This window comes from Perissodus microlepis, chromosome 15 (assembly GCF_051167445.1).
Source record: "Perissodus microlepis isolate ML-2025 ecotype Zambia chromosome 15, ASM5116744v1, whole genome shotgun sequence".
NCBI classification, from domain to species: Eukaryota; Metazoa; Chordata; class Actinopteri; order Cichliformes; family Cichlidae; genus Perissodus; species Perissodus microlepis.
This window is the reverse complement of record NC_140475.1, coordinates 14,771,619-14,792,620: the sequence shown is the minus strand read 5'-3', so window position 1 is coordinate 14,792,620 and position 21,002 is coordinate 14,771,619. Positions and strand designations below refer to the sequence as shown.

Below are 21,002 nucleotides of genomic sequence, written 5' to 3'. Positions count from 1 at the left end.
ATTTATCAGACCGCACAATGTTTTTGTTTTTTGTTTTGTTTTGTTTTTGCAATTTTCTGTTGTTAGTGGGACCGTCAGTTTCCAATTCTTAACTGAAAGGAGTACCACACTGGGTGGTGTGGTCTTCTGCTGTTGGAGCCCATCTGTTTCAGGGTTCATATTCAGAAATGATCTTCTCCACACCATTGTTGTAATAAGTGGTGCAGCAAGAGCCGCACTTGTATATCTCATCCGTTACGGCTTTGCTTGCGCAATGTTTTATGGCTTCAGGTGCACCATAGATTATTCCTGCGAAGACTTTATTTTGTCGTTGTGCTTTTAGCTTTTTGTTGTAATAAGTGGCTGTATGAGTTACTGTCACCTTCCTATCAACTAGAAAAATCCTGGCCATTTCCTGACTACTGACATCATCCAGAGAACTGCCGCTCATTGGATATCATGTCGTTTTCTGACCATTTTCTATAGACCTTAGAGATGATTTTGAGCAAAAAAATGTTTTGAAATACTCAGACCACCTGTCTGCCACGCTGAAAATCATATAAATCACCTTTCTTCCCATTCCAATACTTTGTTTGAACTTAAGCAGGCTTTCTTGACCAGATCTACGTGCATAAATGCATTGGTTTGCTGCCAGCACCCCCCCCCCTTTTTTTTCTTTTTCTTTTTTCTTTTTTAAAGCTACCGTGTTTCCTGCCTGCAACTGCAGAAATTAAACTCTGTGTTGAAATGATCTCAGTGTATAATGTATTAGCTATGGGCTTTTCATGTATATAAAATGCATTACATTCATTTGCACATCATGCCCTTTCATCTTGCCAGTTCACCATCTAGCCGTTATTCTCCTCTTTCCCCACGCCAAGCTTTCACCCTGCCTTTTAGCTTAAGTTAATGAACTCCTGCACATTCTGCTTAGAAATGTTGTAAAGTAAACAGCAGCTCATGAAATATTCACCGCTCTCCTCTGTGTGGAGGTGTGTGTCTGCGTGTGCAGTCGGCTGTACTAAGCCGTGCGACTCCCACACACCCACTCAGAGTCACACGCATGCATATGAAACACAAGGGGCACCCCAAAAAGCTAAGGGTGTCTCCGTATCCTGGCTCTGAGCCAGCAGAGAAACGAGTGGGAGCACTCTGGCATTGAATGACTCATACATTTGCTGATATTCATACTGGCGGGGGGGGAGTCACACTCAAAATTCAATCTCAGTATTTAGTTGCAAATGGCTGAAAACAGGAGGACAAACATTTCAGGTTAGGATACTCTATCCGGTCGTTAAGTGATGACGTGAGGAATCCTACTTCCGGGCCTAAAGTAGTCTGCGTTTAATATGGCTTTTGTGTTGTTAACATGTTTAATGTTTTGTATTTTCTTCTATTCAATCTCAAAAAGCTCCTAAAACAGTCAGTGATCACTGTTGACCTCCCTCGGCTTTTATTACCGCTAATCATTTATTTAAGCTCAGTTTTTAAAACCTTAGGATGTAACTACAGCCCAGCCCATGCAGCAGTATATGAATGACTAACCTCGTATTGTGGATGGATTATCTCAGTAGTTCTCCTGGCTGAAGTCCTTTTACAGCATCCTGCCATGCGATTGCATTTGTTCCTGACCACCGAGAACACTCACGTTAACTTTTATCGAGTCGAAAAAAAGTTAGCTTGTTTATATTATGCTAACATAGCTGTGTCGCTAGCGGTCACGTAGCACATCATTATATACCAGCTAGCCAAACTTCAGTAACCCTACAAACGTCACTGCTGTTTAGTTTTCTGTTTTCATTTATGTTGGAAGTGATAACAGAGCTGTACGTTTGAATTTGTTTCCAAAACCCCGCAGTCAGGACATGCTATATTGTATTTAGATAGAAGCTAGCGAGCTAACTTCCTGCTAACTTTAACTCCGTTAAATGTCATAAATTCCGTTTTCATTGATGCCTGGATGTTAAACTCAATTGTTACACCTGGTAGAGCAGAACGCTGATCATTTTATTAAAGATGAAAGACTTTAGACAGTTTTTCAACTCTCAGTAATGCCATAGTGATCGTTTGATATATAGACCTGCAGCGGAGTTTAGGCCCAGACACGGCTAGTGACGTCAGACTTAACGACCGGATTGTATGTTATTCATAATCCAGAACCATGCTATTTCAACTGTTGCTGTTTCTTTTTGGATCCTTTTTTAAGTAGGAAGGCACCAGTTTTTAAAATTCTGGCCCGATAATGTTTTTTAAAATAACAGTTTGGCTTGTAGTTAGAGTTCCGTTTAAATAAGTTTGCATGTTGAATGGAACAGTGGGTGAAGCTCTTGTTACTCTCTCAAGTCTGACATTGAGACACCAAGGGTTTTATCTCCCACTTTGAGAATGAAGAGCAAGGCACACAGTCTGTTCTAATGACAGAGCAGGGTTGTGAGCACACTGAATAATTCCTGGATAAGCACCAGCCAAAGATAAATGTCATTGTTTGGCACTGTGATATTAGCAGACATTAATGGTAGTCTGATAAATACCATTCCCTGATTCTTTTACTCATTTTACATTTGATGTATTTATACAATACTTAAAATGTGTCAACCCTACAACTCCACTACATATATCGTCCTTCCCATGTAAACAGGAGGCTTAAGGAATCAAAGGTCACTGGACTACACCTCAACACCAGCTGAGAAAATAATCAGAAAGGCTGCTCTACAGCGTTTGGAAGGAAACCATAAGAAACCAGCGCAGCTTTGTGCTTTTCTTTATTTATTTTTTAAAAGGCTGCTTCTCTAACAACAGCTTGTTCACTCGCTGGAGGATAAATAATGGTTAAAAATTGACGCCAGCGCTGCTACATCTGTGCCGTCCAAACACCAGCAAGAATGCCCCCTGCTTTGTGCTCGTAAGCTGATATGGAGAATTGCGTGTCTCCAACCGGCGATATGCTGGGATGGAAAATTCACAGTTCTGTTGAATACGTTGACAGTATCAGCAGAAAATACATCTTCTTTTCAATCATAGGTCACATTTAGATTCATCTGTCAAAGAGATATTTCTGCATCAGAGCTATGAATGTGTAAATGGCTTCTCCACTTTCATTTTTTTTCCCCCATCGGCATTCTTTCACTGCTGCTCTGCATTTGTTCCTTATCCTCTTCTACCTGTCTGTTTTCTAGACACATGCATCATATCTCCCTGCCACCGCGCTATAAACCACGGCACAAACACAATCTGCTATATGTCCTCCTCAGGGTTGCCCTAGCAACACACACCAATGCATCTCCTCCGCCAACAAAACGATAAGTTACTATCTATAGCCGTATAGGTGACTCTCTTAGAGTTGTCCTCGAAGTAGAGTGGTTGTGTTGGTGTAATAGAAGCCGTCCTAAGCAGAGCCGCATGCATAATTCAGTAGCGGACCTCATCCCGGCGCTTATTGTCTGGAGACCGGAGGCCGTTGATAAGAGATAACCTCTGCTGCAGCCTTAGTCACTCGGAAGAATCACCAGCAGGAGTGAAAACAGGTCAACTCTGCTGACCCCTCGGGCTTCTTTATGTTGCCACAGCACAGTGACATTTTGTGACAGGTCTGACAGTCCACCCTGCAGTGCCACATGTACCACACCAGCCTTGACCGTGAAGGGCATAGTGAGAGAATGATTATGTTTGAAACCCAAGGTCACAAGGAAGATTTGGAGCGTGTAGGTGGCGCAGACCAAGGTTCTGTTTATGAGCAGCACTTATTCCTTCCACTCATAAAATTGTAGGACTTCACATTCAGGCCGAAGCAGTCACGTATTTCATTTTGTCTATAGTTGCTAAAACCTGACAACTCTGGGGGGGGGGTGCTGTACTTGGTGGGATAAGGAGGAGGGGTTTTGGGGGAAGGAAGCGGAACAAAGAAGAGGCACGAAATGGCCAACTTCTCTAAAGTCTCATTGTCAGCATATCTGTCAACCAGTCCAGCTTAAAAATGATTGTGCCACAGTGGGGAACTTTCATTTATTTAACTGACTATTATAATTTCCATTATTTATGTACCCCCCATTTGACTCAAGGGCAGATGTGAGAGGTTTGCAAAAATGCAAAAATCTTCAGTGCTTGGCTCGATTCAGCTATATTTCTAGTAACATATTTCACTGACAGATCTTCATCAGTGGAATAAATTATATCAAAAGTATCATAGTAGAAAACATTTTCTCTTTAATCAGGCCACATTCTGCATATTGAATAGATGTCTCCTCATTCATTTAATTAGAAGAGTCATTGTATGTGATTCTCTTTTCCTTTGACATTTCATCACAGCCAAGGCTAAGCTGTAAGGCACAATGAAAAGGATTTGTTAAACCTTCCTCATTCATTTTATGGAGACATTGACAGGATTTGATAATTGTCATAATGTGCAGTTAGTAAAGATGGATTTAATATAAGGAGATAGAATTAACCAATAATCCTCTAGGTTTTCAACCTCTTAATGAGAATTTCTATTTCATGTTGTTTGTTTTGTTTTGTTTTTTTGGTTTAACTGCAAGTGGTTGATCCAAGGTTGTGTTATTTAACATCTAGACACCTTGTGTTCTCAGTGACATGGCTAATTTTTCTCACTTTCAGCATTTAGAGAGCTTAATAACCTCATTGACATACTGAGATCTAGCCCATAAGTGAATGGATATTAGCTCACGAAAAAGTGGAGCTCACACTGAGGTGGGTTGCAAAGCAGCTTGCAGATATGGAGTGAGAGACAAGCTGTTAAATCATGCAGCATATCTGAGATTGCCAAGAAGAATAAATGAGCCATGGGCTGATCTGCCAGTATAGTGGCTGAGCTTGACTTTGTGGCTTTCCATTACTAACTTTAGTCATTAGTGCAGAAGATTATTGTGCTTGGTTTTCATATATGATATACCGTGTACACTACACGGCCGTGCGGTAGACTGGTGACCCATCAAAGGTGCTCCTTGTCTGTCATCCTATGAGAGAACAAGGACAAGATTCCCTATTTGATCCCAAGAGGAGACAGAAATCCCTTTTGGAGCTGCATCAAGAAAGGCATCCAGTGTGGAAATCCACCAAATCATGTGACAACCCCCTTCTGAATAAGGGGGCAGCCGAAAGTAGCTTAAAGTGATAAAGAGGACTTGCACAGCATAACATTTTCAGACTTAGTTTGTCTAGTACGAGTGACGATTTAGGGATAGGTCTGTTCCCCATAATTCAACGCGGTATTCTCTTCATTTGCCAGTCCCTGCTGCAGAATAACCTTTTCTGTGAAGTCTCCACTTTATATCACACTTTCTCTGTCAAATATTTTGATGCCTGGCTCAAGCCAGTACTGGTGACATCTCAGACTTCTGAGGGCTTCATCCAGAGCCACAGAATAGCTTATACAGCTGTTTTTTTGAAGTGCTGTTAGTGATTGTCATGAAGATGAATTTAATCTTTTTTTTGTTCACAAAAAAAGTGCCCTGAATTTATTGTATGTGTATATGTGTATTTTGTCCTTTTTAGCGTTTCATTATCTTGACTGATACCACTTCACTAGTTGGTGTCCCAGTAAGCCCATTTCCTTATGTTAATTTCCCCAAAGTTCTCTTATTATACCGGCTAAAATATTACTAGCTCAGCTTAACTTTTTTTTTTTTTTTTTGTATAAGTAGAACCAATAGCTAGAAATTTTATCTCAGAATTTTCTCATATCCGATTTGGCAGCAGTTGCCTGTCTCATCCGGCAGTTTCGCATTTATCAGTTTTAGTCTGCTGCACACGAACCTCATTATATTCCCTCAAACACAGTGACAAGGGTTTATGCAGCCTGGCTTTTAGTAAAGTCCCAGTCGTGCATTAGCTGGTGGAGTGCTATCCTCTCGCACCTCTTATTTTCCATAATAAAACACAGCTCAGCAAATCTGTGTGCCGCATGCATAAAGGAGAGCCACCCTTGTGTCAGCCCAGGTTAGTCACAAAAGGAGCACTGGCAAAGAAGGAATGTCTGCTCAGATTTTAATAATCCCACATCATTTGGTGAGGAATGAAGATGAATTGTTTGCAGCTCGTTGTTTCAGAGATCTCAGCTGTTGCATTCTGGGCAGTTTGCGCCACTGAAGCATGAACAGCTTCTATAGCACTGCAACATGGCACCATTAGTGGCCTACATATCAGCTATGCTGCTATGGCATACATGGTTAGTTACTCTTAACCTACTTCCATGCTGCCAGGCGAACTCCAGCAGGAACATTTTCTTCTATCTTGAAAAGCTCAGAACAAGAAACACCAGAGACATCGTGACGTTGTCAATCAACCCCATCCCACCAGCTCCGCTCACATAAAGACTAAGATGCTTGGCATTACTCCAGCACACAGTGGTGTACAGTCAGAGATGTTAGTGTACACACACATTCACTTGGATGAACTGTACACGCACGCGTATCTGCCAGTCTTCATCCCATCACAGGACTAGTCTCTGTTGCGTGGCAGGGCTTTGTTGGGGAGTTGACAGCAAAGGTTGCTTCATAAACCCGGCACGCGTCCATCAAAATCTCCCCTGCTGCTTTGAGAATGAAGGGAAGTGATGATCCAGGGATTTTTTTTCTTTTTTTTCTCTGCCCTATTAACTGACTGTATCACCTTGGCAGTGTTGTATTCTGTCACCGAGGCTACCAGGATGGCAGGGGGACACTTGGGAAGAAGAATGGTCAGTCTTCCACAAAAAAATAAATAGTTAAATGTCGGATTTAGTCGCGCTTTAACTAAGATCGAGGAAGAGCGTGTTTGAAGGGCGGTTGTACGGAATTAGTGGTTGTGTCCGGTTCGTGAAATAAAAATGTCTTCGCATAGAGGCTTCTGTGTGTCGACTTCGTGCATGTTGAGGAAGTGACTGTTGACAGACTGGAATATGTGTGCGTCCCTGTCCTGCCTCGACAGCAGTGCAGCATAGCTCAGGGACTGCACATCGCTACGTATATGCAAATTGCAGTGTCACACTGATCAATCCTGTAGGCTGCTGAGACAGGGTTATGTCAGGACTAGTCAGCAGCATCTTGGCTGTCTGTCTGCCAGTCTGTTTGTCTGGCCTGTTCCGCACTGTTTCTGTATTGCACTCTTCTGTTGGATGCTTTGCTCTCCGCTTCTCCTCTTCAGGAATACTTCTCTGCCAAGTTGACCTACTTGGCAAACTATTCAGTGGCTGTAATTTGCTTCTGTTTCCCTATCAAGCACAGAACGTATTTGCAAATCAAAACTTTGTGCAACAGGTTTAACTAAGTCCAATGTCTTTCTTTGTTTCTACAGGATGCAACTTGAATAAAACATATCCTGTGGGAGTGGAAGGACACAGAAAGGTGGTGTTGGACGACCTTGTCAACAGGGGTGGAGGAGAGAAGATACCAATCAGGCTGTGAAAACTCAGACTTTTGAGCATATTAGCCAATCATGCTTTAGCACAGAGGAGAGGCGGGTTTATTGGCGGAGAAACACCCACTGTATTTTTACCAAACACTCCTTGGTCATAAACAGATACATTTCCCATCTGTCATTTCCCATACCTGCCGAGATGTCAATGCCACTGTGGCATTTGTGGTGACAGAGCACAAAGTGCGTGTGCGCATCCGGCTGGGAGGCCGGCAGGTCGGTGGGTGTACAGGCACACCTAGAGGCATTTTTGGGTTGCGTTGCTGAAACATGCGGCCCTGGGCGGGTTCATGGCGTTGGATTACCCTGGTGCTTTTGGCCTGGGGAACACTCCTCTTCTACATTGGTGGTCACTTGGTGAGGGACAGCGAGCATCCGGAGCGGTCCAGCCGGGAGCTCTCCAAGATCTTGGCCAAGTTGGAGCGACTCAAGCAGCAGAACGAGGACCTGCGGCGCATGGCCGAATCGCTCAGGTAAACTGCGTGTTTACTTACTCGCATGCTACAATTAACCGTTAATATTTCTTTTCAGTTTAAGTCCCTTTACCTGCACATGAGTACTGGTTGTGTCTTTCTGGATTGAATTATTATCTCTTGCTTATTATCTCTTGCTTTGCCTCTTACGTAAACTTTTGAGTTGATAAAAGTTCTGTTGTGCAATGCTTCCTTCCTCCTGTCCAGCAATGAGCACACAGTCTAGATTCCTGGTGGCCCAATCAGTAGTTTTCCAAATGAATGAATGTGGCAATGAAATGATTGTTTCTTAAGAATTTATGGAACTTTAAGCAGCATCTGTCTAAATCGGCATCTTGCGTCTGGCTTGAAGTTAAAATGCTTGAGTGGGGTTTTATCAGCTGATCAGTGTTCAGTTTCAAAGCTGATCATGGGTGTTGCAGATGCTGCCTGTGACAGACAGATGGATGGTCTGTCGCACACCTCAGCAGATTTTGTTGTGTCATTTTGGAAGACAATAGCACATTGTACAAGCCCATTAACCACACAGCGTCTTTCGCACATTCACTCTATGTGTAATAGAGAGACAGATGGTTCTGCTCTTATCGCCGCATGCCACCGATGTTTCTATGCACACATAAAGTCTACGCCTGTGCATGGGTGCCCGTGACTGCGCATGCATGTGGGCGGGAAGTGGTAGCGCGATCCAGTGTGTGCCATATTAATAGGGAACTTCAGATGTTGCCATTGCTGCTCCTCTGTGATATTCCGATTCACTTTGATGCGGGGCCCTCATCGGTGTACACAAACATAAAAAAAACACACGCGTGCACATTGCTTCAGACAGCTGGTCCCTGATTAAATCCCTTGCTTTTGTAATTATTCAAAATTGGCTTTAAAACAAAGGTGGAATTCATGGCATAAAAAACAAGTGCAGCTTTCAGTCGGCCAGTGTCCAGATGGGTCCCCGGCACACTGCACGCTTGTTGCTTGTTATTGAGTTCGGTTGTTGATCTGGGACTGAGGCCTCCGCAGTTGTTTACTGGGGCACTGCTACAGGGCCTTCACAAGTCCCTCTAAGCTTCTGCTAAGTATCCAGCACAGCAAGCCAAAAGTGGGCAACAGGCTTTCTGAGGTCAAGCTTTATGAGCTATCGACAGTAACAGCGGTTGGTTTGTCTTGTTCACGTCGTTGTCTCTTTGTGCATGTGTGTGCTTGTGTGCGTCTGCGTAATAGTCAGATACAGGTCCAAGAGAGAACTCCAGCACCTCATCCCGCCGTCTCTCTCTTATCCCTATATTAGAGCTCTAATAGACGCAAAAAGGCTGTTAGTGAGCTGCCCGTCATCCCTGCCACAGCCTCTTACTTCTCTGTTCATTGCCTCCTCTTGTTCCTCGTTTCACTCCTCCTTCACCTACAACCCTCCCGCCTCGTCCTCCTTCTCCTCTGCCTCATTCTCCTACCAAACTGCTGACAGGGGTATGGCACGGAGCCAGACTCTATCCCGCAGGTTGTCACAGAATGACTGACTATGTAACAAGTCACTAGCTCACTGATCGACTAGCGGAACCCGTGCCTAACCCAATTCGCAGTTTTACACGTTCTGCAGATTTGGTCCGAGAACATGAATCTCTGAATCTTGTACAAGAACCTGAGCCAATCCTTTTAAAGTACCTAACTATCACATTAGTGCGCTCATTTTTCACGAGTGGCCTCAAACCCATAAAACCGGCGTTATTGCACATTTTGCTGAATAGAAACCCACTGCACTGACACTGATGTATAGTTCAGAGTAGAATTTAACTCGGTTACTGTCATCGCACCGCAGCAGAACTTGATAGATGTGTTATGTATTATCAGGCATTGTGGTGCATTAATTATATACCTGAAGGGATCTTGTTTACATTGTCTCATTCTCTTTGTAATAGAGAGTGAAGCGGCAGCAGTTTGCACGGGATATTGATTTTCTTGATCACAAATTAGGAAAGTCGCTGAGATGACAAAAAATGCTCAGTTCTACAACCTTTTCTCTGCACGCTTTTTACAAAGTTTTGCTGAACTCTTCATTTCTGAAATGGAATTGTCATATAAAATTAATCAATCAGCACTTAGGTTCAAATTAGTATCACCTGGCTGGCCTACCGATCGAGTACAGCAATTCGGTTCTTCAGGCCACTCCTGTGCAATTTGAGTGACAGGCAGCGTGCCAGCCTACCAATCGCCCAGTAGCATTAATGAGAGGTGAGCACGAGGTCAAGTTGCTCGGTCTGTCTGGCTCCACCCTCTCTGCAGCTGCTTGTCACCTCAGGCGTGAAGCCAGTGCTCCTGTGGAGACGGTGACACGCGCCAGCCCGATGGTCTGACATCAGAGAGAACGAGGAGCGAGAGTGACAGCTGGGCTGAGCGATGAGGACCTGATCGATTCCCCCAGGCATGCCAGCAGAGGGAGGGAGGGGACAATGCAGAGAAGGAGAAGAGGATGGAAGCATGATGGATGGCGTGAGGACTGCGCTAAGTAAAGAGCAGCAAGGAAGAAATGAAAAATGAGGACAGAGGGGATGAGAAGGGTTGCCGAGACCACAGTCATTGCCTTAATCTGCTTTAAATGTTATTTCAGCCTACCCCAGTGCTAACAGGCTGAGATATACAATCAAATACTAGACGCTAAAACGGGCAGTTCTCTAAATTTATCTTCGATAAACAGTTCACAGTGTTTCAGGTGACCCAGTGCATGTAGTGTCCATGATTCAAAGCAGATACAAGAAATTATTTGCATACACAACAACATGTGGCCCTGATCTAGGACAGAAAAGGGCACGATTTAGACAAATTGTCTTTACAGGCTTTGGTAAAATTGTCTTTTAATGGTATAGGCCATTGGCCATTAGACCTCAATTACTTGCCTTCTGCATGTCCTTGTTTGTTGTTTAGCTTCTGGCTACATTAGGTTGTAAAATCTACACAGTGCTTTTTTGCATACATTTGCCTCATATGTCGCTACCTTTTATGTTAAATAGAAATTTGATCTCTAGAACAGATATCTTTTCTGTGAGGCTACTGTTCTCTCGTGTGAAAAGGGACAGTAAGAAGATCTACCTATGCTGTGATGTAAGAGTTTAAGAGTGCAAGCGCACCGAGCAGACGCTGCTGCCGTTTACAGACCTGAACTCCCATCGACCCGGCCGTCGCTCAGGCCCAGCGAGAGATGGTCTTCTACCATAGACACTAGCTCCATTGTTGAAGCTGTCTGGGGTCTGGACATCTCTGTCAAGTCGGACTCAGAGCAGAGCTGGCTCGCCCTGGATATGCTGAGGCGTTGAAGCATGCGAGGCAAAAATGCACCATTCAGAATCAGTTTACTTGGATGAACAGTGACTCAGTGGATGCAGCAAAGGAAGGAGGCAGGAAATGTAACTAATATGACACGGGGTTGAAATATATTATGCAAAATTACAAAACATCTACGCATATAACGTCAGCAAATAATACTGTAAATGGTGATGGCATTTATCCGTTTTTAAAAACAAATGTTGAACACTGGTCGCAGTTTTCATGGTAAGAACAGGCTTTTCCACCAATTTGTAGAATGCACTACGCTTGTATTGTTGTAGTTTATTAGCTTGACTTATTAGAGTCAACTGACTTAAGATGTTTGAATTCCCAGAAAAGGCTGGAACATGTCAGTCGAGCCTTAAAAGCTTGTGATAATTGAGATGTATATAAGCATGCAGGTTTTTCATTAATGCAAAGGAAAATCGTGTTCATCTTTACATCCCTTAAACCATCGAGATTTCTTCATCTCTCCATCCATATGCATGGCATTTCTTGGTTAGCATATTGGTTGACTTAAAAAGTAAACCTCAGGATTATTTAATCTTACTGCTCTGCCCGTGTCTGATAACCCTGTGAACTCCATGGTTACCAAGTGCAGGAGGCGGTGGAGCGATAGCTATGGCAACAGTTCACAGATAAACTGGGTTGGGAGAAAGTGGGTTGAATGTTCAACCTCACCTGCTTTCCTGTACTCAAAAATTGCAGGGCAGATCACCCCCTGCTTTCACAGCTTTGTCTTTCATTCCTCTGCTGTTTCCCCCCTACTTCAGATACCACCTCCCCTGACTCAGTGTTTTTCTCTCCTGCTACTTCTCCTGTATTGTTTGATTAAGATCTGCTTTGTCTAGTCTCTATTTTAGATCCTCAAGAGATTCTTTTTTTTCCTGCATACAGAATCTTGGTTGGAGATACTTATGTTGAATCCACACTGTAAAAAATCCACTCATTGAGGCATTTAATATATGGAACATGTGTTAAGGTTTTGCAGACTATATGACGTTAATTTGTTCATCAGTTTGGACATGTGACAAGTAAATGGTAAATGGCCTGTATTTGTATAACGCTTTACTAGTCCCTAAGGACCCCAAAGCGCTTTACACATGCAGTCATCCACCCATTCTCACACACATTCACACACTGGTGATGGCAAGCTACATTGTAGCCACAGCCACACTGGGGCGCACTGACAGAGGCGAGGCTGCCGGACACTGTCGCCACCGGGCCCTCTGACCACCACCAGTAGGTAACGGGTGAAGTGTCTTGCCCAACGACACAACGACCGAGACTGTCCAAGCCGGGGCTCGAACCGGCAACCTTCCGATTACAAGGCGAACTCCCAACTCTTGAGCCATAATCGTCCACGATTATGATAACAATGTGGGATCAAGTGAATAAAACCCGAGTCACATAGGCCTAGAGACCAGTATACATCCATCTGGCAATCACTGGTTGGGACACAAAAATGAGGATTACCCGAGTTGTTGTGAGTGGTTGCTGGAGAGTGATGGAAGCTTTCTACAGACCAGTTGACCGAGTGGGGCACAGACCGAAAACATGTTTCAAAAGGTGGTAAATTTTCATTAAAGGCAGTTTGTATTGCACTTTTTTTTCACGTCTTACTACTGCTGGGTTAGCAGTTAGTATGTATATGCAGAAAACATGGTTAAATACAGGCAACAGTGGAAGTCTTCCAGCAAATAAAACAAACACTAGGAGGTTTTTGGTGCAGCACCTTTTTGTAATAAATTTTACCCAGTGAGATCCGACAATCTCCAGGAACCACTGCCAACCAGTCAGGAAGTACATTTTCTTCCCTAGCAACTGGTAATGTAGTATGGGGGACAACTCCATTGTGCACATGATATCATGTGAGAAACCTCAATTCCTTTGGGTCCAAGTGCATCAATTCTGCTTGACCTGTAGAAGTTTATTTGTTTAATGTGATTTGATTAATTTTGTAAGGTTTAAAAGCTAATAAACACTTTTAAATTACTTTATTAATTTAATTAAGGGGATTGAACTATTCTCAAAACCGAATTGGTGGCAAATGGTGGTCTAATACATTTTACCTTATTTTTTTCCCTTTAATTTGTCACATATAGGTCGACTGTCTTTACTACATGTGTAGGCAGTAAAGACAAAGTCTTCCACTTCAAGCTTAGATCGGTGGTGGGAATTCAAATGCACTTTGAGATTTTTTTTTGGGGGGGGGGGATTTTACATTTTTGGTCTCAACAGATGTTGTTTTTATGTTTTTAATAATGGAAGTTAATAGTTTTTAGTCTAGATCGGCTCAATATTTATCGTAGATTTTGAGCTCTGTGAAAGAGAAATAACTAAAGATTTGATATGTTGGGAGCATTTTGTTGAATTCTACACAAAGGGCAGCAAAATGAACTTTTGATAATAAATAAGTAGCAAAAGAAATACTTGCATAAAAAGACATCTATATTTGTAATGGGACATAAAAACCCCACAGACTGCACTACTGCAATGTAACCCTGCCTCTTTTCATCCCCTGCAGATGCCAAAATTCCTTTCAGGTTACATAGATCGCCTTGTCTTCTGTTTTTTGTGTCCGTGTGCTTTGTCAAAGAACAAAAAGTAGCACTAGGAAATGATGTCACTTTGTAATTGTCCTACTTCCTGTACAATGGAGTAACTACTGGATTAAGGCCTTTAGGGACGGCTGTTCTGAACAGAGTTAGCTGTGAAAAAAGATACTACAGCTGATATTTGGTTTGAAAATGCACCTGGGTCCTTTTTAAAAAAAGATCTGTGTCAGGAAGCTGTAACGGGACACATAGATTTCACGGAGAAAAGAAGCCCTGATTTAAGTAATGCATATAAATATCCGTGGTGCCACAATGTTATGCAGAGGTTTAGCATTCCATGACGCAGTTACGTAATGTAGATGTCAAATAACCTCTCTTTTCTCTTCAGTTTCCATGGCTTTGAAGCACAATGCTCAGTTAGTGCTCAGTGAAGTGGGAGGCCAGGGCTTCTGGGGAATGAGGGGGAAGTTGTGTGGCAAGAAAGGCTACTGCAACTTTAAAAGTCTCATCTTTATGCCTGCCAGCGACTGATGTTCCTTATTTATGGAGCAAATTGAGTTTGCATGCCTTGATGACTCATTAACATGGCCTTTGCAGCACTTCACTAATGCCCCTGTGCATTTGGACATATTCAGTTTTTAATGAGTTTATGTAGAGAAATTGATTTTGTATAATGTCAGTGGCATTTTTTTTGTCCTTTGGCTAATTTGAACTCTGTTGTCAGAGTGCTCATTTGTATTTTTATTACATGCATGTAATTCATATTCATATAGAAAGTCAAAGTTTTGTATTATTTGTGTTTGTCGGTTGTATAAATACATGCCAAAGGACTAATGCCTGTCTTTTAAGTAGATCCGACTACTCTGAGTGTCGCCGGGGCGGCATCTTGCCATGACGCCAACGCAGATTTCGAAAACAGTACCAGCATCACAGTCGTGCCTGGTAACAAAAGGACCACCATAGTCTCCGGAGCACTAATGTAGCACATGATAGATGCCGTAATCAGAGGGAATTCCCACTGCATCTGCCGATAAACAGTCAAAGTACAGTAACTAATTGTAAATAATCAATTTAGTGCTCTAGTATAGCTTTTATGTAGCTGTGGTTTTTCTGAAATGGTAATTTAGTGTCATCTTTGTATGCTATGATCCTGCCACTAAATCAAATTTGTATCCATTAAGGAGTTAAAACGTTAGCCTATGGAGGTATTGCATTACAAACTCAATGCATTTGCCATTCTTGTAGTAAAAGGAGAACCATGTTCTAGCTTAAGAGTTGCTTTTATTTGTTTCTGTCTTCTACATTATTTGATCAAATGTAACACATGGCATTTCACCATCATTTGCCTTTCACTTCAGAGACTGCTCAGTGGATTCTTGGGATATTTTTGTAAAACTGTAGAGTAGGAGACAGGTCGGCCTTAACAAACACGGAGAGTGATTCAGTGCCCTGTGCATAATCTTGAGCTCTGAATAAATAAATCAGGACAGGGCTCTGGAACGCTGCGCTGTGGTGTTTTTAGTAAATGAAATGGAATTTTCAGTGGCGAACACTGCGAGATGCCAGCTTTCGTGGCTTAGTTACGAAAGCAGCTTTTAAGTCAGAAGAGATATGGTTCACTAACCAGTGCATGATGGAAGATAAACATTTTCACTGATTCATCAGAATACTCAGCTACATTATTAGACTGTTAAAAAGTCAGTTTGGTGGTAATCGAGTTTGTGTTCCAGCGACTTTTACATCAAGTTAGCCTTGCACTACATGTGATTTACCTGTTTTCAATAAAGATGCAAAGACATATCTGCAAAAATCTGACATTTTGATAGATTTTTGAAAAACAACATGACATTGATGTGTGCAAACGATTTTTATCTGTCGTCAAACGTCAGTTTCGCTCCGGCTAAATGTTCAAGCATTGCGTGACAAAGCGCTCAAAGACTCTCTAATATATCAAAGAATTTCTGTATGTGCATCTGCTTGTCACCACAACACTTTTACGATTTGCCTCAAACTGATTACTGCTTAAGATATAAATGGGTAAAACACCAAATTAGAGGTTGTTTGGATTGGAGTTTGATTTTGAGGTTCTCTTGCCTGCTGCATATGTCAGTTTTAAAGATGTTGGAGAATTTTTTTCTTCCTTGTTATGATTTGGAAAATATATTGGCTGTTAGCCCATTAAAATCACTGTAAATTTAAAACTCATGGCTTTATTTTGTCAATTTTAAATAAGCAATTTAAAGACTTACAAGTATACAACATATACATCGTGTGACCCTTCATTATTGAGTTTAGAAAAATGAATTTATTGCAGTGTCTCCTTTATTTACCTATTTAATTTTACAGTTGCAGCACAGCTTATCTGCAGAGATGGATATTTTTGCTCTTTTCTCTTACTAGTGATGTACATGTTCCCAAATTCACCTGTTATATCTCCTGTTGTGTCCGTCAGGATACCAGAGGGTCAAGCAGATGCCGGGTCCTTGGCAGCAGGAAGGCTGCGCTCCCTGGAGGACCAACTAACCAGAGCCAAACAGAAGATCCACAGCTTCCAGAAACTTACTGGAGATGGTAAGCAGAGTAGAGTTACCTAAAAGGTTGCAGGGAAGAATTTGGCACAGAGCTTACAAATATGAGGAAAAAAAATTGATTTTCAAGGTGTGGGCTGTCTATGAGCTTTGAGTCTATGACTCCTATGAGCTTTTTCCTGCAGCGAGAATCTGAGTCTAGTCTGGCGTTAAGCCTGCCCTAGCTCTGGAGCAATAATGGCAAAGCCACATGATGAGATGGACAGGGCTATGTGTGTATTTGCCACCCTAAGCATGGTCAGAGGGGCAGGTAAGCTGTCAGGTGAGCAAAGAAATGTGTGAATGAAATGGAAGCAGTGTGGATGTACCATTGGCAAGAGTGAAAGGTGAGGGGAAAAAACAGACCTAGAGAAAAGGGGGGGAAAGACATGCGAGCTTGGAGGGCAGAGCAGGGTCAGTCTCTCCATCTTGCCGCAGGGGGAGGAAAAAGCTAAAAATACCCTTCAGCTTTTTTCCACAAGGGAGGCAGTAAAGAGAAAAGAGAATATGTGAGAAACAAGGGAAAAAATAAGAGCTTTTCCCTCTTCACCAACTCCTTCCCCTGCTTGAGGCTGTTCTTTCCTTCCCTCGATTTTTTTTCTTCTGTTTTTCTCCACAAAAATGAGAGCAGGCAGCTGTGTTATCCATGTAGGTTACTCCACATTGTTTGGCTCGGGAGGGGTATAGAGATCCTCCCTGTGTTAGAAAAACACAAGAGCGCCATCGCAAGCAGGAGGGAAAAAGTGATCAAGTTGTTAATAATGAGGTCAAAAAAACACCCAGAGACAGAGTATGAAAGAAGAAGACTAATGGTTATGTTCCCAGACCTTGCTTTGTGCTTGTAGGTTATTTACGCTCTCATAATCTAATGCTCAGATATTCTGAAAGTCCTCCTGGCACCTTGTTTCTTCTAGCTGAGTAACTCAATAGTTCTACGCCTGTGCCTAAAATGTCACAGAAGCTGAGTGTCTTTGTTGGTCCTTGTAGGTCCCGGGCCCACTCAGGAGGAGCTGCGGCGGAGGGTGGAGAATGGGGTTAAGGAGTTCTGGTACTTTGTCCGCAGCGAGGTGAAGAAACTGGCCAATGTTGAGCCCAGCGAGAGGCAGAAGTACGCTGACACACTCCTGCAGGACCTGGGACACCAGGAGAGGTGGGCTGCTTGGAAAAAATGGGAAACACTCGCAGTGAAACCAGTGATAAATTAAAAAAAAATATATATATCATGTTTTGTTTTTATGTCTTTGATTTAGTATCGCCATCTTAATAAGGTGCAGGCCTGGCTAATGGCTCCTTTCTGTGTGGAAGGCTTTATGAAGTCTGCAAAGATTTCATCTTGTGTTAAAATCTGGGTGATTGTGGTTCCTTACGTGGTTTGGAAATTTTAATATATGCACATAAATGCTATCTGTTGGTTTGCTTTCTCAGTTTTTTTCGGAGCAAAATTGCAGCAGGTTCGGTCGAGGAAAAGCATTCTACATCCTGAAAATAATATACTTTGTTTTGTAGGGTCTAAAAGCATTTAAAAATCCCTCACCTATCAAACTATTAGCTACTCAGACTTTTTAGTCATGTAAGAGCCCCCAACACTGGACAGTCCACAGAACTACAGCACAAGCCTGGTAATTTTCCATTTAAAATGCCTTTCAAATCAGGAAACAAAAATATATAAACCACCTGTAAATGTTCAACATTTGCAGTTAACATACAGGAATTGGCGCAGTATCCCACTAGAAAAAAAATAAGTCCCTGCGAAAGCGCATGTAATTCCACCCTTACACCACCCCCGGGATAAAAGCATATAAATGTGCTGACAATTATATGTATTTTTGCAGCAGAAGGGTCAATAATGCTGCTGTTTGGGACGTTAATGACAATCTGCGGGGGAATTAGTTTGATGGTCCCTGTGGTTAGTGCTCCAGGCCAGTAAGGACAAGTGATGAAATCTATAAGTTCATTATGCCACAGAGAATGGAGCTGTTAAAAATCCCAACTCGACATCAAATGCTTGGTTAAATAAGTTTATCTGTTTGTTGCTAAATTAATCAGAAGTGTTTCATATTTCACAAAGTAGTTTATAAGTTTAAAAACTAGGGTATCGCATCGAAAGCAGTATTGAAAAATTAAAAACGGCACTGAGCCCTATTAATATGTAAGGTGTTTTTCAGAGCCTCTCCATTCTTTTGGTTAGGATTTTAAAGTAACAGTAAGTAACACACACGCACAGCTTAGCATACGTGTGTCCAAGTGTAAAGAAAAGGGCTTGCACAACTGTCAGTCATGGCTGCTTTTGATAAATTCAAACTTTTTTGTCACCTTTAGGACTAAATAATTATTAAGGTACCAGTTAGTTATTTAGGCAAACAGGTTTTTAAAAAGACACTGTAGGAACTTGGATTATAGATGTGACTAGTGCTAATGCCATCTGTAATAAATGGGATAAAATCCTGATAGTCTTGAAAGCAGTGCTACGATAGCTGCTGAGTAATAAAGGGCAAAGGTCATGGACACACTTTCTGTCATTTGGATTGCAGCTTTGCAGAGGGCTGAACTGAGAAAAGCCGGGTGTCACTTTGCCAAGTGGTTCCATTGTAATCCCAATGAAGTGGCTTATAAGACCCATTGTCTTAGTCATTGCTGCCTAAGAAGCTTTCCACAGACTGATTCCACCGCCTAATACACAGGCAGACATGAGCACACGGTCACAGACTTTCACACGCATTCGCTTTCTATCTAAGGTCCCTCCCTCCTCCCCTTCTCGCTGCAAAGATGGAGCAGAGGTGGAAAGAGCAGGGAAATGTTTGACTTAAATAAATCCTTATTTAAATTCTGCTCAGCAAGGTTGAAAGGTCATTGCCTTAAAAATGTCCAAGGCAAAAAATGCAGCACACTTAAAAAAAAGCACTGAAAGTGCTGAAAGTGATCACTGCATTATAGAGGGCTTTTAATTTGACTAAGTTTTACAGGTAGCTGAAATGAAGTGGAAGTTCATAAAGAACTGTCATAAAACAGCAGATCAAAGTTTGAATGTCTGCAGCAGGAAATTAAGCAATCAAAAATGTGTCACAGTAGTGGTGCCTCTGTGTGTGTGTGTTTGTGTGTGTTACGGTTTCTCGGTAATATGCTATATTAGCACTGTAAGCTCAGTGTAAACTTAACCTTAAGCCTAAAATAGTCTAGCTGAGATAACGGTTTAAAATCACAGTTAAAAAGCACACCATTTTAACCTCCTGAGACCCAAACTCTTCCACGGCATGCATTTTTATTTTCTCTTTGACATCTGGGCATATTGGGACCTGATGAATGTAAAAACAAAGATTTACCAGATTTTATTTTTTATTTTTTTTACCTGATTTTTGTTTCTAAGAAAAATTTGAGCCACATATGAGGATATTCATTTAAAATTTCAATAGAACCTTAGCAGTATAATGTCCTCGTAAGTGGATATCAGGCTATTGTTGAGCAAAATTGAGTATTTTGGTCTAAATAACCCAAAATGTGATGTCCACATATGTGGACGGTAGGTCCTAGGAGGTTAAAGGAGATCATATGATATTGACCAAATCTCCAGAAAAAAGACTCTATTTTTCTAACACCAATAATCTAGTTGATCAGACTGATTTGCATACTGTAGAAAGCACCCAGAGAAGGAAATGTGTAATTTGGGCTACAGAACATCTGGCAATTTTTATGACTTCTGTTGAGATAATTACTACATGTCTGAAAGATGGAGGGATTTGTAAGTTATATTCAACAGTGCTACAAACATATCCGCTGGGTAGCCTAAACTCATATAACTGCGCTGCTAGAGAATGAAAGCCTCACTGAAAGCCTGTAACTGAAACCAGAATAAATTCACAGAGTAGAGCACAGCAATTAAAAAAAAAATATTTAGATGATAAAAAAGAACCTCTTGTCTTTCCTCCCTTTTGCACATAATCTGTCTCAACTGACTCTGTGATATTTATGCTTTAATCTGAAACCTGTAATTGCTCTGCAGTCGGTGCTGAGAAAAGTTTTGCAGCTGCAGCCTTTGGCGCTTCACCTTCGGCCAATCAAAGGCTGTGGCGAAGCTCGCGAGCTTCAGATATCCATAAGACCCCACACACTTAGCCGCGCACAATACAGTGCATATGCTAGGTTTCATATCAGCGTGGTGTTCTCCTGCCTTGCTGCCAAATCCCTCAGGGCTTGTCTGTGGATTCCTTCTTGTTAGGTTTTTCCAACGGGCCAGTTTGCGTTTCCTTTGCACAGAGGGTTGGTTATGGCTCCCCTGTGCACTACAGGAGGAGACATCCATTTATACGCTGTGGTTCCAGCTTCAAAATGGGACAGTGACTAATGATGCTGTCTTCGTTAGCTTTAACAAGTAAGACGCCATTCGCTGTGCCGCACTGTTAAAAAGGGGCCATGGTACGGTTTTGTGTCGCACACATTTAGAATGCATTTTCAGACGTATATGTTGCGGAAAGGAGACACGTAAGCTTTCTCAGATTAATTATGAAATAATACTTTTCAGATTTCTCCTCTGCAGGGTTTTGGATTGTCAAGTAGACGTATTATTAACTTTTCAGCATATTCAGCTGCCTCTCTAGTCAGTTTCTCGTCCTTTGGCTGAACACCAACTCAACTGCCTTGGACTGTTTTGTTCTGGAGCTTCAGTGAACTAGCTGCATGTGAACCTCTTTTCTGCAGCAGAATTCTTAAAGAGG

The 21,002-nt window shown here is 42.1% G+C and overlaps 1 protein-coding gene across 2 annotated transcripts in view; it reads left to right on the top strand.

Annotated features, from left to right (window-relative positions):
* fut8b (fucosyltransferase 8b (alpha (1,6) fucosyltransferase)) overlaps window positions 1-21,002 on the top strand; it is a 95,089-nt gene that overhangs the window by 43,426 nt on the left and 30,661 nt on the right. For both annotated transcript variants that reach the window (XM_084952109.1, XM_084952110.1), the window contains exons 2-4: window positions 7,267-7,859; window positions 16,179-16,297; window positions 17,281-17,443. In XM_084952109.1, the coding sequence (XP_084808235.1) occupies window positions 7,657-7,859; window positions 16,179-16,297; window positions 17,281-17,443 (485 nt within the window). In that variant the 5' untranslated portion in view covers window positions 7,267-7,656. The remainder of the gene's footprint in view (window positions 1-7,266; window positions 7,860-16,178; window positions 16,298-17,280; window positions 17,444-21,002) is intronic.